The sequence below is a fragment of the Atta cephalotes genome, assembly GCF_000143395.1.
Source record: "Atta cephalotes unplaced genomic scaffold scaffold00010, whole genome shotgun sequence".
In the NCBI taxonomy this organism is placed as follows: Eukaryota; Metazoa; Arthropoda; class Insecta; order Hymenoptera; family Formicidae; genus Atta; species Atta cephalotes.
In genome coordinates, this window is record NW_012130074.1 from 2,830,162 (window position 1) to 2,841,127 (window position 10,966).

General features: G+C 30.7%; 2 protein-coding genes across 2 annotated transcripts in view; one reads left to right on the forward strand and one right to left on the reverse strand.

Annotated features, from left to right (window-relative positions):
* LOC105627868 (E3 ubiquitin-protein ligase TRIM37-like) overlaps positions 1-6,734 on the reverse strand; it is a 9,236-nt gene extending 2,502 nt beyond the window's left edge. Inside the window, exons 1-11 of the mRNA XM_012209143.1 lie at positions 6,678-6,734; positions 5,854-6,119; positions 4,593-4,803; positions 4,165-4,481; positions 3,803-4,012; positions 3,519-3,698; positions 3,127-3,241; positions 2,627-2,835; positions 1,941-2,484; positions 1,741-1,852; positions 329-431 (exon numbers count right to left, since the gene is read on the reverse strand). Of these exons, the coding sequence (XP_012064533.1) occupies positions 329-431; positions 1,741-1,852; positions 1,941-2,484; positions 2,627-2,835; positions 3,127-3,241; positions 3,519-3,698; positions 3,803-4,012; positions 4,165-4,481; positions 4,593-4,803; positions 5,854-6,119; positions 6,678-6,734 (2,324 nt within the window). The remainder of the gene's footprint in view (positions 1-328; positions 432-1,740; positions 1,853-1,940; positions 2,485-2,626; positions 2,836-3,126; positions 3,242-3,518; positions 3,699-3,802; positions 4,013-4,164; positions 4,482-4,592; positions 4,804-5,853; positions 6,120-6,677) is intronic.
* A 1,475-nt stretch (positions 6,735-8,209) lies between these two features.
* LOC105627720 (iron-sulfur cluster assembly enzyme ISCU, mitochondrial) lies at positions 8,210-10,612 on the forward strand. The gene is made up of 4 exons (XM_012208999.1): positions 8,210-8,299; positions 9,186-9,410; positions 9,779-9,857; positions 10,058-10,612. Exons 1-4 carry the CDS (start codon positions 8,210-8,212, stop codon positions 10,135-10,137), a joined length of 474 nt encoding a protein of 157 aa, XP_012064389.1. The 3' UTR covers positions 10,138-10,612.
* Positions 10,613-10,966: the final 354 nt, after the last annotated feature.

Consider the following 10,966-nt stretch of genomic DNA (forward strand, 5'->3'; position numbering starts at 1 on the left):
TAACACACACACACACACACACACACACACACACACAATCATAATCCCTTTAATATTTAACCGCTTTTTTCATTTTTACGCTAATGTAAAATTTTTATCAAAAATCTGTTTCTCGATAAACTGAAATTTATGTTGTTATAAATTGTTGTTATAAATAAAAACTATAAATTTATATAAAGTCAGTTTATTTCTTGTACTTATATTTAATTTAAATATATTTACTTCTATTTAAATAATAATTTTTATAATATTTATGAAATGATCCATATATAATATTTTCTATTGTTAATAGTTTCCTATTGTTTTAATACAAAAGCAGTAAATATACCTGCATGTATCCGTAACAGTATCCCTATTATTTTGTTGCTTTGTACGCTGCTTATTTTGAACCCAAGATGCAAGAGATTCTGCAACTTCAACGTCGTTCTCTCCTAAAAAAATATTCTGATTTATCACTATTATAAATAGATTTATATTAATTAATTATTTTTATCCTATACTTTTTTATTTATCACATTTTTCTTATCAAAATTGTTTTAAATATATATGTTTAATACATATGAATATACATATGAATTAAGTTACTTTTTATCAGAATTATTTTAATTATATATTTTTTAATTATATATTTTTATATATTTAATGTATATTAAATATATAATTAATAAGTTTCTATATTTAAAGTAAAGAATTTAAAAATAGTTAACACAGTTATAATTTAATATTGTTTAATAAATAAAAAGTTTGTTATTTTCGAATAATCAAATGGTTTTCATAAATACAAGTGCTTTCTATGAACATGAAAATGTACAGAATAGATAGTTTGACTAATTACAGATAATTTTAACAATTTAAACATTTGTATTAATTATACATAAAATACACAGACGCATTAAAACAGAGTAATTTTAATAATTTGAATATTTAAATATTAATAATACAGGATTAATAATATAGGATACGTACATGCATTAGGAGAAGTACAGTTAAATACAGAGTGATTTAAACTGTGCAAAGTAAATCAAATTTAAATATAAGAATAAAGATAGGATTCTACGAGTTCGCATAAAAGCTAATGGGAATGATGGACATAGGGATTTCTTTCACACATTCTTCATGTTGTCTTTCATTCATGGAATTTTCGCTTTCAACATCTCTATCGACAGTGCACAATCGTTGTCCTTGCTCATCTCTGGATGAATCTCTGTTCGAGCTAGCACCTAATTTTGCAATACACTACTTAACATCTCGAACAAACATTTTTTGCAGCTTTAATTATGACTTATATAATCACATATTATTTATTTTATCTAACAATTAATCTTTGATCTTAAAATTTTCATCATTTAATGCATTTCTGTTACAATATAAATATGTATTAATCCTCGCTATACACACTGGAGTCCCAAAAATCCCAGTGCAATTTACTAAAATCAAAGTTTTTTCATGTTTCTGAACTTTTCTTTTTCTTTGAATCTATATATCTGGAAACTCCTTAATTCTATTGACTTTTACATTTATTTGTTCCTGTGACTTGTTCCTTAATTAATTCTCCATCGATTAAAAAAAAAAATTAATTTAAATATATTCATTTTTACAGAAGTTACGGTAACAAATGGATGGGATTCTAGGGGACCCATGGGATATGTATACCAAAAATAGAAAAAAAAGTGTGTATAACTAGGGTTAAATATAATGTTATTTTCTATCTAAATAACAATATATACAATTTGCATATACCTGACATGGTCTCATCATCTACATCATTTTCGTCATTTGTTAAATCCAAAAGCGTGATGTTGGGCTCATTGTGTTCGCATTCGTCCATAAAAATATCATGTTCATTTAATTCCTATAATGATGTAATGACAATAGATTCTTAATAAAATTGGTAAAAAATATAAAACTAAAAATATAAAAAAAATAAAGACTATGCTCACGTCGCTACTGCTGATACTGCTATCAGACGAGAGATTTAACGGAGACAAGTAAAATGACGATGGAGAGTGGACACTATTGGCAGCCTGACACTCTCCTGGCGACGCATCATTGGTGCAACGTTGCGCGGCTTCGCTTTCCGCGACACTTGAGCTATTAACTCGATGCACATTGCTTGTCATCGACGATAATACCGATGTAGAGAGCAGGGGATCGCTGGCGCTATTATTGGACAATAAATTCAGCGGTTGATGACCAAGTACGTTGGGTGATGAATAAGGTGACGATGAGGAAACTAGGTGAATTCCCGTGGCTTGGCATTCCTCGGATGACGTATCGTTGGCGCGATGTGGCGATGAAATATTCTCAGCCTCGATAACATTCAAATTGGCACGGTGCGTCTTCAACGACATCTTCGATGGCAATGTCATCGTAGAGCTGAGAGTATGCATACTCGAGAGCTCGCTTAGTTCACACATTGGTATCAATTGATCGCTTGGTACTGTCGAGTTGCCATTATTATTGGGAAGTGTATTCAGTATTGATCTATTATAATAAAATATGTTTCATTATTATAGAATCTCTACTTGCGCTTAGAATCTTGAAAGCTAAAAATGATAAAGCTTTTTATTTAAAATATATGAAGGTTCAATCTGATGCAATTAAGTAGATTTTGCAGCATTTATACCTTACTGGTGTTCCATTCGTAGTAGAATATGCATCAATTGTTCGTGTAGTATTTGAATTGATCATTGGCTCGCCTGTATCTTGTTGCTGCTGCTGTTGCTGTATAGATATAGGCGATGTATTTACAGTTGCTGCGCATATCGTTCCATTAGTTCCACTAATAGCTCTGGTAGCCGCCATGGCATTACGAGAAATTTCTATCGCTAGTCTCTGTATATAAAAAATATTTCTTTAACATAAAATATTTTTATATTATTCTAATAAAATTTTTTCTGTATTATATATGATCAACAAGTATTTAATTATACGTATAAATGTATAAAATATCAGAATTAACTTATTCTTTTTTCAGTTAAACATTTTATAAAATGAATTTTTGCATATATAGATTTATTTTATATAATTGTATTATTTTAGATTATCTTATAATCGTAATATATAGATATGTTAAATATGTTATTTTATATTACACATTTTTAGATTTTATTTTAAACCATTTACCTCTTTCAATTCATTAATCTGAGTGATATATTGATTTTGGACAGTTAATAATTGGCTAATGTACCATTGTTGATCTCTACAGCGTTGATAAAATGTCGGTGGTCGTACTTGGAATCTGTCAATTTTATATTAGATAATTATATACACAATTTGATATTAAATAAGTAATGTATTGTTTTACTTAATATTATGTTCATAATGCTAATGACTGCAGTTTTAATCTATATAAAATTATGACTATATGATTGTAATTTTAATCTATATAAGATACAAGATATAAAAAGTTTATTATGTACACAAATATAAATACTCAAAACTTTTTTAAAACATAAAAATTTCGAATAAATTTAGCTTTATAGCATTAATTAAAAAATGTTCATAAAAATATTTACCTCAGTATAAGAGTATCTAATTCTGTATTTAAGTAACCTTCCGTCGCGAGTAAATCTAATCGAAAAAATCTATTATATCCCCAACATTCGCCGATCTCGAAATCAGATGCAAATTCGCGAACAATATTTTTACTCGTGTCACGAGAGCCTTGATGAATCATTTCAACTCTATATTCATACCTACAAAAATATTTAGAATAAAACAGATATTTTTTGTTTTATATTTTTAGATATATTTGACGATACAAGAAATGTACAAATCACTACTTATGAATTTTACATACTTTGAAGTTTCCGGCAATCCAGCACTGAGTTCTAAAAATACTGACAAATAATTTCCGCGTACAACTCCATTGCCATCTGGATATACTTTCAATCGCCAGCACAGCCCATTCACATGCAATGGCGTAGAATATACAGGATCAGCTTTCAGTTGAAGCTGAGTAAAATTCTGCATGGCAAATGTTGCGCTGTCATAGCCTGGCACAATTTCACTAGAATAAAATAATTCTTGAAATTTAATATGAAATTATAATGATAAAGCTTTAATTATAATATAATATCATTATAATTATAACAAATTTCATACATAAATATATATAAATATATATAATAATTACATTAATCTTTACTTTAAAAGCCTTACCTATGAAAATCGGCAGGTACAGGTGCAGTAACAAAACTCGTCATTGGTTTTTTGCGAACCTGATGTATCTTGCGAGATAGCTCGGCGCTTTTAACAATCAATTCGGAGCGTGTACATGTGTGCAACTGATATTCCACCTCTTGTAATAGAGCTTCTAGTTGTTCGGTTTCCAAAGTCAACGAATTCTTCTGACCCATCAGAGTCAGCAGTTTAGCTTTCAATTGAGAATCCAGACGAGCTATCATTAATTCTATTGCATTTCTGATCTCTCTGACTCTTTCATCTTTCGCAGCTCTCACCGATTCAACATTTCTCTCCTAATAAAATATAAACATGATAAAATTACAAAATGTAGCAGAATAAATTCATATGCCTATACATTTTCAACTTTCTTCCATTAATAATAAATTTAAAATTTATAAACATACCACTTCTTGAACAAGACTGATTAACTCCATGAGCCGTCTATTTAATTGACCTACTTCTGTTTTTATCTGAGAAACATGTTGCTCATAAACATCTTCCAAAGGTTTAAACGTATGTCCCGAATGAGTACCTCCCCAAAGAGCACATTGATGACAAATACATTTACGACAAGTCCAACAATACACAGATAATTTTTCCTGATGTGCTGTGCATCTATGATAATAATAAATAAAAGTTCAAATATTACAAATACAAATTACATATTATATAAAAATACATGCTTTGAATAAATAACAGAATAAAAAATAGAATTATTAAAAAATACAGAGTGCGTCACCACAATCACAAAATTCGGACAAATCAAACAATTTCTTTAAACAAAATGTTTTTAATGAAAAATTAAATATTACAAAAAAGCCTTTTACATGACACTTGGGAGGAATCCCTGTAGAGCACAATTCAATATATCCCCCATTAGTCTCTATTCTCGGTCTGAAGCGTTTGTACACACGCTATAATGTAGCGTTGTCCATGCCGATGAATGTTGCCTCAATAGCGATTCTTAACGCCACATTGGGATGCCAAGACTTGTTTGTGATCCTTTCAACTACACTCCATACGTAGTAATCCAAGGAATTTAAATCTGGGTTGTTGGAAGGCCAGAATTGGAAGCGAGTAACTCGGCTTGTCCTGGTCTCAGAAAACATCTATCATATCTTTAATGTATACGATTTGTAAAGGTCCTCGGCAATTCGATACATTGTTGACTCGCTTACATCACAATCGATGCTTTTCGCAACGATTACCTTGGGTCATCCGAAATCAGCGCTTGAGACCTTTCAATGACTGCGAGGGTCCTCGCGATGCGTTTTTTCGAGTGACTCTTCCTTGCTGGCATATTTGAACTTTCGTTGGACTATTCTAAAGCTATATATTTTGTCACAACGTCATAAACGATTGATCTCGGGTATCCAAAGAATCGAATTATTTCCGTTGCTGAGTACTCAGTGCCGAAGGCCTTTGATGATCGCGGCTCTTCGATTATACTCCGCACGTAGTTTTAACATTGCGACTATTTTCAGAATATAATTGTTTACTAGAAGCATCAGGCTTTCTCGGACGCCAACAATTTTTGGCGGAGGCACAATATAGCGAAAAATTTAAATTGAAATTGTTCGGGTTTTGGTGACACACTTTGTATATTAGTTTTTAAATTTACAAAAAAAATAAATGTCTCTAAAATTCTAGAATATTATTTCACACCTGTCTCTGCTAGAATCGTCATGTCGAAAATTAGATATACAAACAGCTTGCAATGTATCAAGTTGCTGAGTTACTTCCTCGACCCAACGACAATTTACTAGTTCGTGTAAGTGGAGGGAAGCCCGACAGTGAGGACATTGAGAGCGCTGCTCAGTGAGCCACCTTCTAATACAGGTATAACAACACAATTTACTGCAGTGAGGACAGAGATGCGCATCTCTCAGCTTTTCCATACAAATGAAACATCGGAAAACTTCTGCTAATGTCTATAATAAGAAAGTAAAAGGTTATATTTCATTATCAGTTTTAATCTTACATTACAGTACGCAATTATAATATTACGATTCTTACATAATTAATTAATCTAATATGCATATAATAATGTATCTTTTTTTATATTATATACTTTATATATAACTATTTATAATAACTATTTATAATTTTAGAATAAAATAAGTATTAATTTTAATTATATAATTTTATTGTTAATTTCATCATTAATATATATTTTAGAATCTTCAAATCTTCTATTTAGACATAAATAATGAACGAATTATTAGTATCTCACATTAAGACATTTCATTAAGATCCAAAATAATAAAATATGCTTGAAGTAAGAGGTCCAGTTTTACAGCAAAAATATTATCGTAAATTTTCAGAATAAGAAAAGGCATTATTACAGTTTCGTGGTTATCGTTATGCTTTACACAACAATAATAGATCAGTTCATTTTTCTGATTGTGCCTTTTCATACTTTTTGCATTGAAATGAAATAAGGGCGCAGCTAGAGAATGAAAACAGATCTATTCGACCTTAATACTAACCTCGACGCTATGATCATCTGCGATTTTGGAGGAGACCGATGGGTCTCGGCTAGCCATCCTTGGTTGAAAGCACGCTGCAAACGAGTAAAGATCGTTATCGTTATCGACGAATATCGATCACTTCACTGAGCGTATCGTTTGTGAGACACATGTCCCAAAACTGGATCACCGCGATGTTTTCGATTCGGCGTCGTCAATCATTCGAAGCATCACTCAATCATGGGCTCACGCGATTTTGTCTGATCTCGTCGCGACGGTGTTTGAGCATCCCTCGCAAATAGACGGACGAAACTGCACGTATTTATACGCTGTTTCGTTAATATTCAAAATTTTTAGGGCGAGAACCGTTAACTGTCGTTCCTCGCATACGTTCCGTAAACAGTTGTGTGACAGGAGGTAGGACAAGCACGGCTGCATGGATTGCACAGAGTACAGAGATGGAGCAGGCACCATAGACTTATAAGATAGACGAACATTCATACGAGAGAAATTGAAGACTTGATAGAAAGAGAAAAAAATAATCACAGAGTAGTTCTCTTTTTTTCTAGTAGTGAATTGATTGGTCACCACGGCAAGCGAGAAAGTGGTCGAGAGCAACGAAGATAGAAGTTCGAGAGTTGTCTTACGATCAAGCTGATTGGCCCCCCATCACTCACTGTAAAAGAAAGAAACAATTATGTCTGAAATAGAGCTGTTCTTCAATGTTATTTTCAGCTTCTCTCCGTCTATTTTATAAGTCTATGGCAAGCGCACAGTGGTTCCCAATTGTTCCAAATCCCCAAAATATAAGAGTTGTTCAATTTGTACGAAATTTGGTACCACAGGGTTTTCGATATCGTTGATTACAAATCCGATTAAAATTGCAAGAAAGAAAATGGCGAATCCAATATGATATAAATTTTTTAATATTTTTAATATAGTCGAAAAATAGGATTTCATCAGAAAAGTCTTCGTACGACAAAAACGTATAAATTCTATCCGAAATCCAGTATCACAGGATTTTCGATGTTTACCAGTCATCCAATTGCATCATCTAAGGCGTTCAGAAACTTCTTCGTCAGATTATTCTAGGATGCACCCCACTCCTCACTCTACCAATACTCAGATTTTCTGAACGCATCTCAGGATATATTCCGAACAGGGATAGTTCCGATTCGGAATACATCCAGAATCAATCCTCTGACTCGGTTTAAACCCTTGATGGAAATTAGGCCACTGTCAGTGAATTTTGGAATACAGCTGTGGCATGTATGGCTGTGTTCCAAAATTAACTGCCAGCGCTGAAAGTTTATAATTTATGTTACGTATACTATATATTTGCAGCACTGACAGTGAAATTTGGAACACAGTCTATATGAGCATGCGTCGTGAGTACAAGATGGTGGATTTCAGTTATTACGCAGAACGTGAAAATGAGTTCGAGAGATGAGCCTTGAGACTCAAGGCTGAAGGCTGAACGCGACCATTATCGGGTATTATTGAAGTAATCGGAGAGATATAGCGGATTCATGATAAAGTGCGCATAAAAGGAGATGGCATTGTTCCGGGCATTGCCCGCCGGAATCGGCACGACGTTCAAGATTATTTCACGGAGCGTTCCGGCCGTGTTTTATCACGCAAACGTAATTTTTCTATCTTGTCATAATTCCAATCCCAACCTTTAATCGCGTATGTTTCACAAACTGTTCTTTTATTAATGTTTGAATTTATCTAATAATCTATATCTCATTTATTATGTTAAATAAGCGATATGAATGTGTTCTTATATATATGAATAGAGTATAACTTTTAATGTTTAATATCAGTTTTGATTTAGTCACATTTCGAGCATCTAGTATCCGGCGTAAACACGATAAAAAATTTAGAGAATCGTATTTATACAGAAAGCGATTGTGTATAATAATTTTATAAAAAAATTTTCTATTAAAATATTTCATAATTTTATTGCATAATAAATTGATTGTGTGGTGTAATATGATGTAATCTTTTTTTACTATATAAAGTATAAATATATACTTCATGTCTCATGTTCCAATATATACATTGTCATAGCTGAAAACATAATATACGTGACATAAACTATAGATTTTTAGTATACTGGCAGCATACATCAAAATATGGCCATAGATTGCATTTTCGTCTTTTTCTTTGTTGTTTTATTTTTATTCCATTATGATGGAACATTTATAAATTATATATGTCAATCAGTCACATTTTCAAAGTCAATGCACATGACTTCTATTTACAGTATCAATTTACAGTATCAATCAATTTGTTTTATCTAAAATGTCATATGTTATTATTTTATTGTATGAACATTCATATAATATTAAATGTGTTATGCAAGATATACAAATTTTATTTATCAATTTATACAATATTTGTATATTATGGTTTTATTAATCAATCATTGTTTCATGTACATAATATTTATGTATATTATGTATATTATGATATTCCTAAATTGAAAATCTTAAACAAAAATGTTCTGATTTTACAATTAAACAGGTAATAGATCACTACGAAAATCCCAGAAATGTTGGTTCCTTGGATAAGAATGATGAACATGTTGGAACAGGTCTTGTAGGAGCACCGGCTTGTGGTGATGTGATGAAACTTCAGATCAAGGTTGATGAAGATGGCAAGATAATTGATGCAAAATTCAAGACTTTTGGTTGTGGTTCTGCTATTGCTTCAAGTTCTTTAGTAACAGAATGGGTTAAAGGAAAAACGGTGAGATTTTTTAATTTATAATTTACTATGATTAATTCTTAATTATGCTAAATTATAATTATTCTTTGAACTAGTAATATATTAGAGCATATTTTATATGGCTATAACTTTAAACATGCCAATTATAATGTCATCACTGGTTATATTCCATTATTCATTGCAAGTACTGAAAATGTATAGTATATGTAACATAAACAATAGATTTTCAAGTGATTCTATGAAGATTCATAATGAATAACACACCTTTATTTAATAACAAACCCTTAAATTTTGTCCAAGTATTTACTTCATGTTCGAGTTGTAACTATTGTATATACCGTAAAATGTATTGCAATATAAGAATTTTAATTTGTTATTAAATTTTTTAGGTGGATGAAGCATTGGCATTAAAAAATACTGACATTGCAAAAGAGCTTTGCCTTCCGCCTGTCAAGCTACACTGTTCGAGTAAGTACACATACCTACTAAAAATTTTGTTTTATTAATTTTAATTAGAGTATCATAAGCAATATTTTTTGAGATAAGACAAATATGTATTCCAATAGAAAATGTAAAAATCAAATATAATTAAGTATCAGGATTTTGTGATCTTACAAATATCAGTACAATTAAGTAATCAGTTTTACAATTTTTTTCGTAAATTTCAGTGCTTGCCGAAGACGCAATTAAGGCTGCTCTGTCAGATTACCGCATCAAACAACAGTCAAAGATTGAAGAGATGAAATAATGAGACTCGAATCTATATAATAATTGCTTTCCATTTACATACAAGTGGAACTGAGTTTGAGCTATTTCATATTCAGATTAATGTCATTATTTGCTTAAAAAGTTGTCACATGATAACATAGGTTCATAACTTTATATTTAAAGTGAGTTTACGAGATTCACTAAAATACACGGTCTCTTATGTAGGTATAGTAAAAACTCAATTAAATCTCACTTGTCAAAATACAAAAGAAAGGCAGATTCAACTAAGTTATGACATTCTCACAAGTGAGAATTATCAGAGAACGTAAATGGAAAGCAATTAATATATATATTTATATCGAAATATATGTATAATTCGTAAAACTCGTGCTTTGTGAACAAGCGCGTATTTTTTAGTCTTTCTCCGTAATGAAGAATAGAAAAATATAATATTGTGATAACAGCATTAGCCAACAGCGATCTACTTGAAAATATATATGTATATAACGAAAAAATTCTTTTTATCATCTCCATTAATTTAGCTATCCTTTCAAATCAAGTTTGAACCGATCAAAAATTTAGTGCTATTTTGTTTTTAATTTGTTTTAAAGCGAATTTTGTTGCTCAAATCGTTTTAGCAGGAAATCGTATTTAAGGATATATCACACTATACAGTCCCTGTAAAGAAAATTAAATTTGAGAATGTGTTTAATACTTACACATTAAATAAATTACATATACGTATGAAAATTGTATGAATAAAATTACATATTTTATTTAATAACATATTCTTATCATTTATTTATTTTATTTGTTATTATTTTTATTGTTAAAAATTAAAATTTTTTTAATGGATAAAAAAATTAAAT

Bases quoted from the DNA above. Each gene is read 5' to 3' on its own strand.
- LOC105627720 (XM_012208999.1), top strand. From the start codon at position 8,210: ATGGCATTGTTCCGGGCATTGCCCGCCGGAATCGGCACGACGTTCAAG. The intron at 9,411-9,778 runs GTGAGATTTTTT...TAAATTTTTTAG, and splicing joins AATGGGTTAAAGGAAAAACG to GTGGATGAAGCATTGGCATT. The intron at 9,858-10,057 runs GTAAGTACACAT...CGTAAATTTCAG, and splicing joins TGTCAAGCTACACTGTTCGA to TGCTTGCCGAAGACGCAATT.